The following is an 18,688-nucleotide window of genomic DNA, read 5'->3' as shown; positions in this document are numbered from 1 at the left end:
GAATCCGAGTCCAGGGTCCAAGTTCTCAGAGATCTACTGTATATATCCCCCACCCACCCAGTTGTTGACATGTGAACAGTGAACCCATCAGCTGGTTCACCTACCCTGTGTGCACCGGGACAAAGGCAGTGACCTAAATAGAGTCGAAATTGCTTTAGGAACCGTAACGAAACTTGAGGCATTCCCTCTGCTCCACTTCACTTCGAACAAGATGATAAATTGTGCGAATCTTTGGAGACTTTGGACCCAGGTGTTGATGTGTGAGCCTTTTGGTGGGTCATAAAGTAGGTCAGTGTGGGAGGGAAGAGGAAACTGGGTCAGGGTTGTGGGTCCGTTCCTGAGAGAGAGAGAGAGAGGAGGAGGGAGTGGTGGGGGCGTGCCTGGTCTGCCTTTGTGAAGAGGATTCGGAAATAATTTTTGGGTGTGTTTGAAACTGATCAACACAGTAGCGCCTCGAATTCTCCTTAACGAGCCATTTTGATTGAAAGTTGAAAGACACGAGAAAGAGAGACAGGATAATAATTACAAGAAAACAAATTAACAATAACGGTAGTAACAGATATTTACAAAATGAAATATTATCAGCAGTTGTTGTAGTAATATAAGCTGTAATACAATAATGATATGAGCAATCGTAGTAGTAGAATGAAAAGTAATAGAATAATATTAAGGGAGGTCATAGAGAAGAATAAAAGAGTAACAACACTAACAGAAAGATATATGATCCTTAAAGGACTTGGCATCACTCTTGTTGGTGCATTTCTCCAACAACGGACCAGTGACGGGGATAGTGAGGCGATTGATTCACACGCACACACCCTTTCCTTATTCACTCTGTGCTAGTTCTACTGTTTTTACGAGGTTAATATAGTCTTGAGAAGTAACGCAGAAGACTTAACAAAACAGACCTTACGTTATCTAACCTAAACCTTTTTAAAGTAACCTGACTGCTCACCCCTTCTGTCCTTTTCATTTACCAGGTTGGCTCCTCGTGACGTTTGTATTTCCTCTTAGCTTGTGGACGTAATTAAAAAAAAAAGCGTTCAAAATGATGACTAATTTGAGTGCGTTTTCTTCCTACCATGTACACTAATTAGTCTTCAATTAGAATATGACGTCCAATGTATATGAACCACTGTCTTGCATGGCAGCGAGCAGTGACATCACCCACACGACTCTGACCTATATATATATATATATATATATATATATATATATATATATATATATATATATATATATATATATATATATATATATATATATATATATATATATATATATATATATATATATATATGAGAGAGAGAGAGAGAGAGAGAGAGAGAGAGAGATTAATGAATATGATGTATTTCTTTGTGTATGAACCTCTGTCCTGCGTGGCAGAGAAGTGATACCACCCTCAGTGTCAAAACCTGACTGAATTACTCAGAATAGGCAAACTGTACTCCAAGCTTTGTCAATAAATTTGTTAAACTAAAAACTAATCTTACCATGTACTGTAGAAGTAAAAATAAACGCATAAAATCCTCTGTGAACCCGTATCTTACTTGCTAATCCGCTTTATAATTTATTAACGCAGGATTCATTGAAATTTAAGTTCTCCTCTGGAGGGAGTTGCGAGGCATAAGAGACGAAAGGGAGAATATAATGAGAATGAATGGGAGGAGGATTCAGGGAGGGTTGGGCGTGCTGGAGGTAAGGTGGTGGATGTTAAGACTTGACGCCAGTGAGTGTTATCCAAAAATCTGGAGAATACGAAATAGCCAGACCTTATTAGGACTTGTCAAAGGAGGGCTCTTTTTCCGTCAACTTTCTCGTTTTCTGTCTTTTTCCAAGAGTTGTCAATTTTTCTAGAGCGTCTCGCTCAGACGAAATGTGTCGTCCACCTGATTCCTTGTGTCAGTTTCCGTGGTCAACTTAAGATGCATTCCCGATAATGAGGATATTTAGATAAAATAAATATCGAGTCTCGTAAAATAACTAATTTGATTTTAAAAGTACCTGTACTGTATTCACTATCGCATTTTTGACAATGCTTAAGTGTAATTTTTTTTAGTGAAGTTGATATTCGTAAATACATGTTATGTTTGTTAACATAGAGCGTTATGTTTATGGCATCTGTATATAATTCTGTGTGTGACAGGGCGCACTCAGAAAAATTCCACTCTTTAGAAAATTTATGCAAGAAAATGACGGAAAAAGTGCTAGTGTGGGGCCGAGGTGGGAGTGACGATAAATTGTTGTGGGAGAGGAAGGAGGAGGCTGGTATAGTGTCTGTGAGAGAGGAAGGAGTCTGGTGTGAGAGGAGGGGTAGTGGGGTCCCGGTGTCAGTTTTCACCACTCGGGCTAGGATTTACGATTAGCCGTAGCCTCATCCTGCTGCTTCCTCCTCTTGGTGAACGAGGATGCCATATTGTTAGTTGACGTGTCTGTCTTTGTTATGAAAGGAAAATAAGGATCCACCCAAAATCAGCTAATTATGCCTAATGTCTCGACAAATCGCGGATACCCTGTACCGCCATGAAATATTGTCTGCATCCAGAGTTTGTCAGACCAAGTTATGAGTTTGGAATTAGTTAAAGCTACCCGAGGTAGTTTGTGTTTGCTGTTATTCCAGTCATTATATATATATATTTTTTTTTTTTAATGGCGGTTGGTGTCTGCCTGATGTGTTTAATATTCCTACCACTTACAGTCTTAAAAGTTTAGAAATTACACTATAGTAGATTACAATATTTGGAGTTGGGAGAGCTGTTTTGCTGTAATTGGTGGCAAACGAGATGGCGGCCTTTGACTATCAGAATACTGTAGTACATTTAGTGACCCCTTAGCGGAGATAGTAGACCGAATATTCACTTTGATTCCCAATCAAGTGAAAGATGGGGTAATAGGGTTCTCGCCATGTCGACCAGCCCTTTTAGTGTAGCATTTTTTGATGATTCATCATTTATTATTTATCTAAAATTTATGAGTACCTGTATTAAGGAATGGTTTTTTTTACACTAATTAGTTTTATAATCACAGTCTCTCAAGCCATCCATTCCCTATCCCTTAGTTTACTTTGCACCCTCCCTCCCCCGGTTTTAAGACCTGCGTTAAGTCCTACCAAGGGGCTGGGTTGACCTGCTGGCTGCTGAATGTCAAGAATCAGATCAGCACCTCCCTCGACCACCACCCTGTATCATGGCAGGAAGAAGCTTTATGGATTTTTATTTTTATTTTTTAGATTTCTTTGCAGGAGATTATACTTAAACCCGGGGAAGTTATACTGACCAAATGTTTTATCAAAATGAGTTATAGTTATTTTCAGTTTCAGATTAAAAAAAAATCTTCATGAGAAGTTTAAGTATTAAAGTTGTTTTTAAGAGAAGTTTAGATTAACAAAAGAACTTTCTCTTTTCCAGTTATGTTGGTAAAGGCGATGGAATCACGATCAGTGTTTGGAACCGACGCAAGATCCATAAAAAGGCTGGCAGTGGCTTCCTGGGTTGTGTTCGCATCGTGGCTTCCGCTATACACAGATTGAAGGACACTGGGTGTAAGTGTTTATTGTCATTCTTCCAGAGTGTAAATTCTTACGTCACACAACATTGACTTATTTTTATGGGTGGGGCTTATTATTTCACCCCTGTCTGTACTTGTGTGTATAGTATAATTATGTCTGGCTTGTTCTTAGGGCGATTTTATATTGACGAGACATTTACCACTGATGCTTCATACAAAGTTAGACTGCTAAATATTTTTTGGAGGTTCAAGGTCATGTATAGTAAAATGTAACCAACTTTTATATGAAATTTGAGTTGATCTGACAATGTTCAAGCTGTTTGATTGATAATTGCGTTATGTATAATTCTTCAATTTTTTAGACTTCGACATTTTGTGGCTATTTTTTTTAGTGAGGTACCTAATGTGTATATTTGTTTTACAAGTACAAGTCTTATTATCATTTTGTTTTATTTATGACTTAATCTTGTTTACTATCATACAGTATTTTTATTCTGATAATTTTCATTAATTTTCATCATACAGCGGTACTGTACTGTATATGTATCCAGCTTTCTGCTTCATTGTCACGCTCATATTACTGCTCAATTTTTTTCTTTTGTGCTTTTTACTCAAAAGCCATCGGGATTAATCATGATCCAACACATCTGTGTGTCCATTCATTCATTAACCCATCTATCTATCCACTTTTCATACATTTCTTTCTGCTGTCTTTTAACATTTTTATCTGCTTAATCTTCACGAAATGGCGATTTTCTGAATCTCATTTGTGTGCCTTTTTATGTGTGAAGTTGAGTCATAGTTTCCAAAAGACCCATTTAATTATCTATGCCCGTATCTTTCTTCCTTTTTATGTCAGTACGTAGAGTATGTGCTGTTCTCTTAGTTCTTTTATGATAATTTTATATACAAGTACATTACTCTCATTGTACAGTCCTGTATTTGTTATTATTACCCCACACCAGATCAACGATTGGACCTTACACGGATTGGCCATGATGAGTGTGAACCAGTGCGGGGGCAGATCGTGGTGTCTCTCATGTCTCGCGATGGCCGGGGCACTGGCTCTCACAATGCTGTTGTTGATCCTCTGGGAAATCTCTCTTCTCCAGATGATCTGCCTGATGTGAGTTTGTCATTAGGTGTTAAAGCTAAAAGATCTTCATCTTCAAGATTAGTTTGTCAACTTGTATGTGAAACTGTACACAGAATCTGAATCTACAGTAGATACTATACCTATATTTGTAGTATGAATAGCTGTAGAGTACAGTATAATGAATGTTCCTACTTTCCAGATCAACAAATATTTTGAGTCTGGGGCAAGAAAATAATTGACAATAAAGATGATGTCCAGTTCAGTACAGTACTGTGAACATAACCAGATTCATAATATTTTTGCTCTATTTAGGTACATGTACAGTACAAGGTACTGTGATTTTTATATGTAATTATCTTTTGTATTATGACTGATCTGTACTTTAAATTGGTGACTTGCTATCAAAGGAAACTAAACATAGGAAAATATGATGATGATGATGATGATGATGATGATGATGATGATGATGATGATGATGTGAACACCACACTGAATGTGTCCACTTTCAGGGCTGGGAAGAACGGAGAACGCCTACTGGTCGTTTATATTATGTAAACCATCATGACCGCACCACCACCTGGGAGCGGCCGACACAACCTGCTCACATAATGTATGTAAACCTTCAGTACTTCAACATTCTTACTAATCTCTCACCTAAAATTATACCTTACATGTATGTCAGTGTAAAAATTCAATTAATTGCGTGATATTCAAATCTTTAATAATTTTCGCCAAGATATTGAGATTGCCACAAATATCACTACGTACTCAGGGCTGGGAATACAGTATGATCTAAACACCTGACAATTTTACATATATGCAGAGATGATAAGTTTGACTGCTTTAACATTTTAATTCCTCTTGTCTCTGCTTTTGCTAACCAATGTCATAAGCTTTTACTTTTTTTTTTCTCGGACAAGAGCATAATGAAATTGTTTGGCTGCAAAGTGATTCACATGATAGGTGTATGGTGGTTAATATTGCTGTCGTCTCGTAATGATATACTTTACATTCCCCACAAAACAAGTGTACAGTGTAATAGTCATGGTCTCTTACTGTTACTATGTGTCCTGCCAATTGTAAATCATACTACGTATAGTACAGTACAATTAATCTTTAGACGACTGTAGGGACGGCAGCCATCGTCAGTGGCATTTAGTTGTAGGAACGTCGGTTATCTATCGGTGAATGTTTCTTGTTCCTTACGTTCCATTTTTTATCATTTGGGGGCTGAGAAGGGAATCATTAGCCACGGTTTAAGAAATGACTGAGTTGCATTTCTAGATTTTTGTGTAGGAAATTATTTATTGAAGTGTAATGCCAGATATCTTGTTGGTTTCATTGAATTACTAAAACATGCTGAATCGGTATAAACATTATTCTTTACTGTGCATTGTAATGAATAATGACCATAAATGCATAATGAAAACATTGACTTGGTGTGAGAATGTATAGTATATGATGACCATTAATGAGATAAAGTGTTACATTGTTCAAGAGAATACTGTAATTTGTACTAATGTGTAAATCGCCATTATTCAGTTGTTTTTTTACTTTGCAGCCCAAAACAGTTTCATTCAATGTAAAATACTTTCATATTCCATATTAAAATTGTACATACTGTATATCAAAGGCATACATTCTATTTACATTGGAGATTGCATAGTTCATGTACAGTACTGTACTTACCCGAGCACACATACCATTGCACACTACTCTCACATGTAACCTTGGAGTGGCAAAGAATAGAAGAGATTTATTTTGCTGCTTTTTATTATATTATTATTTTTTGTTACTATGAATATAAACTTTTAATGTTTAAACTATTATTTAATTCTTTTTGTGGAGGATGTATGTCAGGGAGGCCTCACTTCATCTTTATCTCAAGAAGTATTACTGCTTGAATGTTAATTTATCATAACACTGCTTTATTTAACATTTTGAACAATCAAACTTAAATATTAATATTGTGCAAGCCATCACATTTACTACTTTTCTATTATTTATTATGCTTAATGTGCAAACAGAAGGTGAAAACAACCTAAACTTCCTGTCAGCTCACAAATATGATCCAAGTGAGAAACACGACCACTAACAGCATATGCCACAACACCATATGCTGCACCATGTAATATAAACAGTTAGTTAAGTGAATGGAAGTCCACTTGAAGCTTTCCTGCTCTCAGAAAAATTTATTATTTTTTTTATTTTTAGCTCCAATAAATAAATAAAATATTAAATCTTATGCTTTTTAGATTTTTCTTAAAGTACTAGAATATAAAGTGGATGAATTTTGATTTTTTTTTTGTGGAGTCAAATATACAGTTATAACTCTAAAATGGATCCTTTTAGCCTGTATTTTACTGTTTTTTATTTTCTTTATTTTTAATTAATTGCATTACCATAGGTTGGTGTTACTGTTTGTTGTCTTGGCTGCTATGTACTAAAGTAAGTCGCACCGTATTGGATTATCTTTCATCCTTCTTCTTTCCTGAGATGTTCCCACTTAGGTAACGTAGCTGATGCAGCAGTCAGTAACTATACTGTACCCTTCATGTCCTGTAAGTTACACTAGTCTTCTCATCTTGGCGACACGTGATGCTGGGAATATTTTTGCACGAGCTTATAAGGAATGAGTCGTCTCGGAATCTATTTTTTTATAAGTTCACTTTTCACCTTTTTGCACTCTTTGGTATTATCTGTTTCTGGCTTGCACTCTTTTATTATTTTCAGTTATTCACATATGGTACATGGACATTAAAGAATAAATTATATTTTTTTGTTTGGTGTATGTACGTTTATGTGTAGATTAGTTGTTTTTCACAATCAGTACTGCTATGGATGTCACTGCAAAATGAAATGAGAGAGATTTTGTGTGTACCTTGGAAATTTGTAGCCAATATATTCATGAGAAGGATAAGGATACAGTATTACAAGCTTGTATTCCTAAGGTAGTAACAAGCCTTATTCACATATTCTCAGGACCCTCTTTTTCAGATAACTAGTTTTATATTTAAACTAACAAATACAGTACTGTACAAATATTCATTAAAACTGGGCTTTCTTGCACAAAATATTCAATCAACCACTTTGCAAATTTGTGATTTCCAGCTTTATGAATATTTATGTAAGAAATATTGGTATAAATAAAACTAATCAAACATAATAATTATAATAGTCATATTCACCTATATAATTACTTTTGATATTTGACCCACAGTCTAACCTCCGCACACTTTTGGCTTCCTTACTAACTTTTGATTTTAAGGGAATTTGGGTACTAAGTTAATGTGCCTGGTCAGCAAATTATTGTTTATTTTATTTTAAATTATGGAAAATATTGTTAGTATTGAAGAAAATTAAGTATGCGACTTTCCTGATGTGGCTGATGCAACTCACGTAGCAGCTAGCAACCAATTACGGTAGTGTCATGAAATGTAATGATTGTTAAGGAAAACAAAAATGAGTGGAACAAAGATGTTAGGTCCATTATCATGCAGTTGTCTTTTAAAAATGTATTTATATTCATGAAATATATAAAGATGCACTTTTAATTTGTAATACTGTAGTCGTAAAATTTAAGAAGGAAGATAGATACTGTAATGTAAAGCCATCATCACTAATGTACTTACAGTACTTGTTATCTGACAATACCTGGCACTGTTTGCTGCCTTATACTCTGCTTGTGGCTTACTGGGCAGTATTGAAATATTTTTGAGAGTACAGTATGACTTTGCTTTATTTGATTAATATAGGACAAAACCTGATCATTAAAATCCAGATTTAAGGTAAATCCAAACATATTCTTCTTTCATCACTTGGGCTTGAGTGTGATGATCTTCCAGTGATGGAAGATGTTAGGAATTGTTCAGTGGCGAGTGATATTATAACTGACAAGTTCTAGCATGGCTCGAGAGGCCAACACAGGATCATCAGGGTCATTCTCTGAGATGGCATGTGTAATGAAGTGCAGTACTATACAGTACAGTACATCTAGTGTGGGACGGAGTGCAGCTTGTCTGCTTCAGTGTATAGTTGATCAACCACAAATATTTTACACCGTCTCGTGTAAAAATAATAAAATAAAATAAATAAATAAAATAAATAAATGAAAAAAATAATGCTGTAATAGTAATTTTTGAAATGCACATTACTGCTGGCAAATAACTTCTTTGGACCTAGTAGCTGTAGATACTCTTGTTTATGGCTTTGAATACAGGCATACAGTAGTTCAGTGGAAATGATAAATTTAGAATACTGGTAGTAGATAATGATGACAATAGAAATTAGAAATAATTTACTTATAATAATTACTAATAATAATAGTAATAGAAATAATAATGTACAGTAATAATGCAGTAGTGTAATAATAGTACCTGTACTTGTGTAAGTTTAATTAATTTGTAATAAGGTTATGTACATGGGAGTCAATTTGGCACTAAGAGTGGTTCAGTGCATCACACTCGGGATCATTCTTGGGTAACAAGTGAAGCTGTGGCATTTATCTAGCTCACCACAGCTTAATGCGACACCACCACTGCCTGATGCAGCAGCACCACATCCACCTAAGGTAGTGCCACCACTGCTTCAGGGGTCCCACTACTAGGCTCTATGTATTAGTTTTTTTGTTAACACCAAAGATTTTCTGTATTATTAGTACTTGTTAATCTTTAAAAAATTATGCTGGAAGCCAATAATTTTGTCAGCTTTACACTTGATAGCATATAAGGTTGACTTTGGAAGCTTAAATCCTGCCATTAAGCTGATGCTTGGGAACAATGTTGTTAATCTTTTTCACAGTTTCTATTTTCTCAGCCAAAGGAAACCTCTTATGCTTGCTAACTTGAGCTTTTATCTTTCTCACAATTACAGTATTCAAGGTCTGGGGAGGAAAAGAGAGTACAGTACAGTATTACAGTATATACTGTACTTAACTTTGTTCCAACTACTGTACATACAAGACAGACTGAACTTAGTATGTACTTAATGGTATGGTGTTAATATGGACCAGGAACTGAGCCAATCATGACCTGTACAGTATTTGTAGTGCTGGACTGTCACCATATAAATTGTACCTGTATCTGACCAAAAAAAAAAAGTCCAACAAAACCAAGTTCTGGTATTTTGAGTCTGATAATGTGAAGTCATACTGTGCCTGTACATTAGTTGAAAATTTGTTTTTATTATTTGTATGAGTATAATTTAGTGTTGCACTTGTAAGCCAGATTTTATTATAACAATTTGACAAAAAGTGAAGTTGCCATTTATTAATGTAATATGCACTACTAGTGCAAGAAGAATCCCCAGATTAAGAATGAAATAAAAGAACAGTGAATGCTGTTGTTGTGTCATTCATAAGTTTGTGACAATGTTGTCTGTATGTGCGAGGGCTCAGAATATTGTGAAAGGCTATTAAGTGTGAAAGACAAAAGTGATTGGTCTTTCCAATTGGCTTATTACAGAGTGGAGCGCAGACGGCGTGACAAGACGTACGTGTGTCCATGTGCCATCTATGTCTTCCTCTCGTCTGTCTTCTCCTGTGTTGCTCCCAAGGCCTGCAACTCCCCTCCCTGCTCCTCTGATTGTCCTTCCTCATCCTCTGCTTCTCCAAACTGTGTCAGAGGTTCTAGTCAAGCATGCCCCTCCTCATCCTGTGCTTCTCCCAGCTGTGCCAGAGGTACTAGCCAAGCTCAACCCTCTACATCCTTTTCCTTAGCTCCTAGCTGTTCTGTAGGGTATCACAAATCTTTCCCTCCTCATATATCCAGCCCACGTACACTATCATCTGCTCCAGTCCCCTGCATAGTAGGCTGTAATGAGGTCTGTCCTCCCTACACTGCCTCTGGTTCTCCCTGCACTGGACCCTCCCCCTCTTCCCGGTGTGACCCAGCATCGACCTCACGACACAGTGCCGCGTGTTGCAGGCCAGGTGACACTAGCGTTTTGGGCTCTCCGAGCAGACATTCCACTTCCTCCATCATTGTCCCTGCAAGTACAGCCTCCACTACGTCGCCAGCCGGGGGGAATATAGTTCTGAGCAATCCAAATACAAGTTCTTCAGATGTGCCACAAGAGGGAACACCGGTCAGAAGGTAAATATTAAAACTGTTTTTTGGAGTATAGTACTGTACAGATAATTAACTGGTGTAGATATTAACAGCTGTTGGCCATATTACACAAGATAGACTTAATGTTGAGAAGACACGAATAGCAATTTAAGAGTTTTAGTGAATGACTATTGAGTTTTAACCTCACATTATCATCATTCAAACAAGATAAGATAGAAACCTTTTGGTCTTTAGATGTAATTTTTATGATTTGATGGATGTGTTGATATATTGCATCCCAGTGACACCTGTTTCACTGCCTAGATTTCTAACCAATATGTAAATTTCTTAACAATGCTTCTGGTGTTATTACATAGGCATTGATTGTAGGTATAAAGATAATTAGTTGCTAATGTTTTGGTGGAAGATACATCCTTGAGACATACACAGATAGTGGGATCAATTATGAGAATAATACCCATGGCTTCTGAGGATTGCTGTTGCCCATACGGCAATGTGGAGTACAGTACAATACATACAGACAAGAAACAGATTATTGGTACTGTACTAAAAAGTGACAGCTGGTTCTTTGAGCTGGAATTAGTATTTATTGATGGAATTTCATATAGTACATGTATTGTCTATGGATGAGTATACGGTACTTGTATGGGGTTAGGTAGGTTCCGTAAAGAAGTTATAAGGAGAAAATTTCTATTTTAAGAGGTGCAAATGTAAGTTGAACAACATGCATAGGGAGTAAAATTCATATCCCTCTCACAACACAAAAGGCAAGATACACCAACCAACCAATATAAAATAGGTACAACAGGTTTCTACTTCCTGATATATTGTAGGCAATATTAGCATGTCTGACATAGTTAATGTTTTGATTATCATGACAATTTTCTTTCATTTTTTATGCATGTATTGCTTGTACAGTATTTTTAAGTGTTGTCTTTGAAACATAGCTGTTGTTCTTGTAGGTAACTCTTCAATATATTTGTTTCCAGCATGAGCCTAGCAATACATCCTGTAAGGTATTTATTTATAGTCTGATAGTAGAGTAATAGTACTGGTAACTGTGCCTTATATACAAATATAAATGCCATGCAGTATTTTCTCTCATGTAGTTTAAACACTTAACCCTGAAATAATGGGAGCTGTTCAGCTGATAAAATTGTTCCCTCAGTTTTCTTTTTGTAATGGACTGCTGCGTCCCAATGGGATGTAATTTTTTTGAATACCTATACTGCAGCTGGTTGAATGGCCTGCCTCAGTCACAAACTCATTAGAATTGTCTATAGGACTGTACGGCTGTTGGCTGAATTAGTCAGCCAAATGCCTGTCTTTCTTGACATATGATATTTTATTATACCCGAGTTTGTGTGTGTGTGTTTTTCCTCAATTCCAGTTTAATGTAGCCAATGATCAGTTCTTGGTAACCCTTGTGTCTTTTATAATGTGGAAATTGATAGATTCATCTTATTACATTGGATAACATTAATTTTGATATAATAGGTATGTGCTAATAAGGTTTAGCTGACCATTTTTACTTTGTTATGAATTATTATTTTCTTGGTTGGTGCACCTGTTCTCCCGTATTCTTATTTAAATGAGAGGGAAGTGAGGGTGATGGACAGATAGCTGGACCAATTTAATGCTGCCTTTTATGTATTTAAGTTTTTGTAGAAAATGTTTAAATACAGAGGGAATCAGATGTCACTTTAGCTCTTAAGTAGATGATTGTTTTAATGTTATTATGTTTGGTCAGGGACTAGAATTGAGACTTCACCATTACTTGAACATTTTGGGGCTTCTTTTTGAAGATTTTGGTGCATTGTATACTTACAGGGATCCCAGAGACAGAGAGCATAGACGGAGTAGAGCAGAGAGTGTAGAACGGGTCAGTCAGCGAGATGCTGGTGAATCTAGGCGTAACCCAGATTCAGTTCGGAGACGATCTGCCCGACACCGTCATTATCTCTCCAGGAATCAACTCCATCAGCCACCAGATCTCCCTGAGGGTTTTGGTCAGTGAATATTATATTTCTCTTTTTGACACAACACCTGTCCATATACCACCATACATATTTGTGTAACTGTGTATACATTAAGCTATTTTATGTTTAGTTCCTCATCAGGGACATTGTCATAACAAACATCTCTTACTCAGAGATGTAAATGCAGGAGTGGGGGAAGAGATAGGCACTGACTGGTCATGTAATCCATTTGCCCTAACATATATTCACTTTATTTTGATCACACCCAGTAACCAGTTAATAGTCATTGTTATACAGTAGGTGTGTAATTTATTCTGAAAATATATCATAAAAGTTGTTGCTGCCTCCCATCTTGCTGTTTTTCACACAATTACTCAAGTATATCATTCCTCACAAAGGAGTTCCCACACGCCATGTTACTGGTAGTGGTTAATACATGTAATAGTTGGCAACATTTACATTGTTCTCATTTTTCAGTAGCTTCAGTGTATGTGTGTAGAAAACATCTTTCTCACTTGGGTAAAGGTAAACAAATGTGCAAAATATTTAGCATGTGTCCATAATCTTTTCTAGTATTTTCTTAAAATAAAATATGTAAAGCTTTTTTGCATATGTTGATACTATATTTGTGCTCACCAGCAATATGAGTGAAAAATGTGTAGTAAACAAAGAGTAAAAAAAAAAAAAAAATGCAGATGTCCTGTTTAAACCTGAGGAAATGTTTTACTTGCTCTTACTGCCTATTACCTAACAGTGTATATAATCAGTCAGCTAGTTGCTGTGTAGTATGTTTGTTTGTATACGGTACAGTGTTTTTATGTTGTAAAAAGTTGATTTCAAATGTCTATCTGTTTACTACATACAACACATATACAACCTTACTGGTGAAGAAATTTGATGCTTCAGTTGATTTTGATATGAATAAATCAGTAAAGTCTCTTATTATTGTTATTGTTATTATTATTATTATTATTATTATTATTATTATTATTATTATTATTATTATTATTATTATTATTATTATTATTAAGTATTTAGATTAAAAAGTTATTGATTCATGGAAACATATTCTGCATTTTTTAAACACAGTAAAGCCAGTTATTGTATGCAGTTGGTTTATTAATGACTCTTTACTTCCTCTAGAGATGCGCACCACACAGCAGGGTCAGGTCTACTACTACAACATCCACACTGGGACATCCACCTGGCATGATCCTAGAGTGCCACGTGACCTTGGACAAGTCAACATTGATGAGATAGCCCCTCTCCCAGGAGGATGGGAATTGAGGCACACGCCCAGTGGACGACCATACTTCTTGGATCATACGAATCGTACGACGCAGTTCACTGATCCCAGGCTCTCTGACAGTCATATTCTCAATAACATTCTCAGGTTAGTTATTACCCTAAAGCCATCCTTTCAATTGTTGCTGTTAATTCATTCTTACAGCTGTGAAAGATGTGTTTTACTGTGGTAGCTATTCCCTTAATTTCTCTATAATCTTTACATTAATTCTTGCCACCTTTTCGTTTATACAGGTGAGCTCTACTTACTCTGCCACACCTTTGTTATCCTTTTTGCTGTCATTCATAGTATTTTGACCCATTATTCTCTCACTAATGTATTCCACCTGCCACCCTTAACATTTCAAAGGTGATTGCATCCACTGTTTATGCCACACCATCCTTGAGCTTACTTGTAGCTAGTCACTCCTCCTCTTTTGTTTTATTTCTCTTTTTCAGTCCAACACATCTTAGACAGGATAATTATCCCTTCATCTTTTGCCTGTTATTTGGTATTTCCCTTTTGCTTTCTCTTCTTGACAACTATTTATTCTATCTTTCAACTGTTTTCAATTATTTAACCAAGAGTATTTTCTTCCAGGAATCGCAGTGAGGGAAGTAACCGAACAAGTTTAATTGACACCAGCAGTAGTAGTGAACCTAGAACCAATGTGAACAATGAAAGTTCTGTATCTATCAGCACTGTTCCAAATAATAGAAATAATAGGTCCTCTAGCAATAGAAGAAATAGTTCTTCTCGAAGTAGAGGGCCATCTCCTGAGGCTAACACTGCAGGGGAAACTATTCCAAATAGTGTGCCTAATAGTGAAGAACCAAATAGCTCTGTTGTTAATGGTACTCCAATTAGTCCAACTGTTGTACCTGCTAGCATTAATAATAGCAACAATAGGGGCAGTGAAGGAAGTGGTGTGACTTCGAGTGTGAATAGCAGTAACCCTGTGGTGCTCCAGAACAACAGCACTAACCTACAGATAAGCAGTAACAATAATACGCCTGGGTCCAAGGATCCAGCTGTGATAGACATGGAGGGCGACTGCCTTCCAAAGTATAAACGTGATTTAGTTGCTAAGATGAAAGTGTTGAGGGCGGAACTGCAGTGTCTCCAGCCTCAGAGCGGTCATTGCCGTTTGGACATTCCACGTGGCGAGGTCTTCGAGGAATCTTATAGACAGATTATGAAAATGAGACCAAAGGATTTACGCAAAAGATTAATGGTAAAGTTTAAAGGAGAGGAAGGACTTGATTATGGCGGCGTCGCTCGTGAGTGGCTGTACCTCTTGTCTCACGAGATGCTCAACCCCTACTATGGTTTGTTCCAGTACTCCAGGGACGATATCTACACGCTCCAAATTAATCCAGACTCAAGCGTCAATCCAGTAAGTGAAAAAATTTTTTATACCATTTTCTTAGTTTATAGGTGACATGCAGTTTGTAGTGTGGAAATTTAGAAAGTCAGATGTTAATTAATTTATTTTTTACTTATTTTTTCATGATTCTAAATAAAAATTGTGATGAATTTTTATGTTTTCCAATGTACTGTACACATATTAAAAATTACCATAATTATTAAAGTTCATTGTGCTCTCCCATCTTTTGCTTTTCTTGTTTTTTCTGAAATTTTAAAATCTACAGATTTATATCCATTTTAATAATAATAACAGTGATTCAGTAATAATAATAATAATAATAAGTTTATACAGTAATTTCTTGATTTAACGAGCCAATTCAAGCCTCCCCTTTCCGTTAAACTGTGTTTTCCCTTAAATCGAGTTGAGAATTCTTTTCCGTTATTTCCCAATTTAGGTAAATAGTTTATTAAATTGGGTAGATTCCATTAAAACGCTCACACCCGCTTCCTTTCTGGGAGTTTTGCGACACTTTTGGCATGATTTCATAGCACACTTAGGGCAAAAAATTATCACAATCAGAGAATGGACAGACGGCACATGCACAGGACACAGACTGAACTAACGTGCGCTGCTGTTTCCCACTTTTGGTGGAGTTAGCGGAAATCTACTCAATTGAGTGAACTAATTTGCTAAATTGGAAAATCAATGATGGAAAAAAATCTTTCATTTTAATCAGATTCCATTGTATCGAGAAAAGACTGTACTGTATATGTGCTTCAGAATATGTATGAATTTGTATGGGGAGGGAGGATGTATCGTTTTAAAGTAGGGTGCAGTTGCTTCAAAATGACTACGGTTTTTGTGCATTATTGATATTACTGTATTTAATCTTAGTTTTAATTAGATTGTTGCATTTTATCTTCATCACCATTAGTATTGTAATGCTTAAAGGGGGATGCATATGAAGATATATTAATTATTTTTAATAATGTAGAAGCATTTAGAAAGTAAGTGCCACATGTAATAAAAAAAATTGCTGGTTTTACATTACTGAAATGGATTCCTTTACACCACAGTCATACATGAAATTCATTTATATCCAATGCTTATTGATTCCTTGTGAATTGGGAAGCAAATTTAGTAGACATATATGAAGTATTTTAGACAGTAGACACAAGAAATGGTTTGTAAAGAGCCAAGTAATATTTGTGAAAACATTACAGTACTTTTTTTTTTATTCTTTCAAGGCTTTACTAAGTATAATGCGGGGTAGTGGGAATTATGCGAACATTTGTCTGCTGTGGCATCCCCTTTCACAACAAGAGCCAAAATTTCAGTCTAGTTTACCTCTTATCATTTCACACAACTTCACATCACCTATAAAAAGCATATCCATCCCCCAAAACCACTGGATGCCATGCTTTCAGGTTGTTTATACATATTACTGTTTCTAAGTTATCTAGTCCCCACATTCAATAATTTCCCTTTGACTCTCTAAATTTTCATTACTTCCACATCACTTATGTATCTCCCATCATACTCTTTCCACATCCATAAAAGCCACAGCAAATTCTTCCACTTCTTATCATCTGTACAGCAATACATACCAGGTGGACCAACAACTTTAATAATAAAGAAAGAAGAATTTATCATATTTTATTTATTATTATTATTATTATGTAACCGTTACTCATATCTTCACCAGAAATTACCGGTACATACTTTGTTTTCAGGAAAATCATGCTAAATGGGGATAATATTTTTAAATTTAAACATAAATAATCATAACACAGTATAACATTACACGAATAGCATCACTATAGACCAAACCTAACTTAAGGTACAGTCTCACCCTAAAGTTGGTTAACTCTCCTAGCCAGCTATTGCTGCACTCCCTACTTCAGATGTTTGAAACTGTCTCGGTACCAACCAGAACATGAAACCGATACGAATGAATCTAAAGGTTCGAAGTAAAAGACTCAAGTTCATGCATCTGAAGCAGGCAGTGCAGCAATAGCTGGCTGGAAGAGTTAACAAACTTTTGGGTGAGAGTATACCATGTGATTTGGATATGTTATGATAAGTGATGCCTTCAACAAGAGAGAGCAAATTTAATATGCATGAATTGAGTTATATCAATAAAACAAAAGAGTTTTTCTTGGGAGATAGCTACAGCCAGGAAGGGAAATAGAACATGAGGAGTCAGTTATTGATTTAATGGGAAAATTGGATTAAATTATTTTATATGAAGCATTTTCTATTAGAAGGTCTTTTATTATGTCTTATTTACTCTTACAGTACACTATGACCCCCTCCTTATTTTTTTCTAGTGGTCCAACCCTGTTTGTTAGTACAGTAATGGAGGATCATTGATAAAGGTAAAATTAAAAGTAAACATCACTAATACAGTATCTGTCTTTTTCAATTCCACAGGAACACTTGTCATATTTCCATTTTGTTGGGCGTGTGATAGGAATGGCAATATTCCACGGGCACTACATTGATGGTGGCTTCTCTATGCCCTTTTACAAGATGTTGCTCAATAAACTCATCATTCTTGATGACATCGAAGCTGTTGATCCCGACCTGCACCGCTCACTGAACTGGATGCTGTAAGGCTTTTTTATTTAGTGATAAAGATAAGGGAGAAATGTTTTGAAAGTAATAACTTGTATGTACATATTTATTTTGTGGTACACGGAGTAGATTTTTAAGGTAATCCAGGGATGTTGTTACCAGATGAGAAAAATTATGTGGACAACCTAGTTTGGATTTTGTCCTTTAAGTAACTTGATAGAAAAGAAAAATAAAAGATGTTGTTTTATTCTGGGATGGAAGTAAATTTGCTCACAAAATTAGATTGGTATTAATGCAGTTAAAATTTTTGACAAGACAAACAGAATTATGGTGGGTAGGCAGGTGTGGAAATGTGTTCCTACACCCTCTGTAGTGACCTGTGTCTCCAAACATCATCACAGTACTGTAGTATCACTATTTATGAATAAATGGGTATTGGTTGTGTAACAATCAATGTGATTCATTCATAAATAGTGATACAGTACAGTAAACCCTCGAAGATCCAGACCCGGGAAATCCGGATTTCGGAAGATCCGGACAAAAAATTGGGGGGTTCTGGCCTAAGAAGCCTCCAAGAAGCTTACCTAAGAAACATTCCCAAACCAGAGCAAAGAACATTTTAGGCCCGTGGGCGCTGCTTGACCCGTCAGTTGCTTGGACACAAGTGCTGAGGAGGTGGGAAACATAAACAGAGTTGTCAATTCTTGTTTGTGGGAATATTATTTCATTCACTCTAGTAATGATACAATGTTTCTTGATATTTTATCATAGGTAAATGCATGGTTTGTATACGGTAATTTTTTATCA

General features: G+C 36.0%; 1 protein-coding gene across 5 annotated transcripts in view; it reads left to right on the top strand.

Moving 5' to 3' along the window:
• LOC121879566 (E3 ubiquitin-protein ligase SMURF1-like) overlaps nucleotides 1–18,688 on the top strand; it is a 131,823-nt gene that overhangs the window by 103,495 nt on the left and 9,640 nt on the right. For 2 of the 5 annotated variants that reach the window (XM_042386222.1, XM_042386225.1), the window contains 9 exons: nucleotides 3,408–3,541; nucleotides 4,473–4,633; nucleotides 5,113–5,213; nucleotides 10,066–10,695; nucleotides 12,502–12,680; nucleotides 13,128–13,175; nucleotides 13,794–14,043; nucleotides 14,536–15,331; nucleotides 17,738–17,916. In XM_042386222.1, coding sequence (XP_042242156.1) covers nucleotides 3,408–3,541; nucleotides 4,473–4,633; nucleotides 5,113–5,213; nucleotides 10,066–10,695; nucleotides 12,502–12,680; nucleotides 13,128–13,175; nucleotides 13,794–14,043; nucleotides 14,536–15,331; nucleotides 17,738–17,916 — 2,478 coding nt within the window. The remainder of the gene's footprint in view (nucleotides 1–3,407; nucleotides 3,542–4,472; nucleotides 4,634–5,112; nucleotides 5,214–10,065; nucleotides 10,696–12,501; nucleotides 12,681–13,127; nucleotides 13,176–13,793; nucleotides 14,044–14,535; nucleotides 15,332–17,737; nucleotides 17,917–18,688) is intronic. The other 3 variants (XM_042386226.1, XM_042386224.1, XM_042386223.1) reach the window with 3 other exon arrangements.

Source organism: Homarus americanus, unplaced genomic scaffold (assembly GCF_018991925.1).
Source record: "Homarus americanus isolate GMGI-L3 unplaced genomic scaffold, GMGI_Hamer_2.0 scaffold9741, whole genome shotgun sequence".
NCBI lineage: Eukaryota > Metazoa > Arthropoda > Malacostraca > Decapoda > Nephropidae > Homarus > Homarus americanus.
Note: the sequence above shows the minus strand (reverse complement) of the source record. Positions and strands in the feature narration are given on the sequence as shown.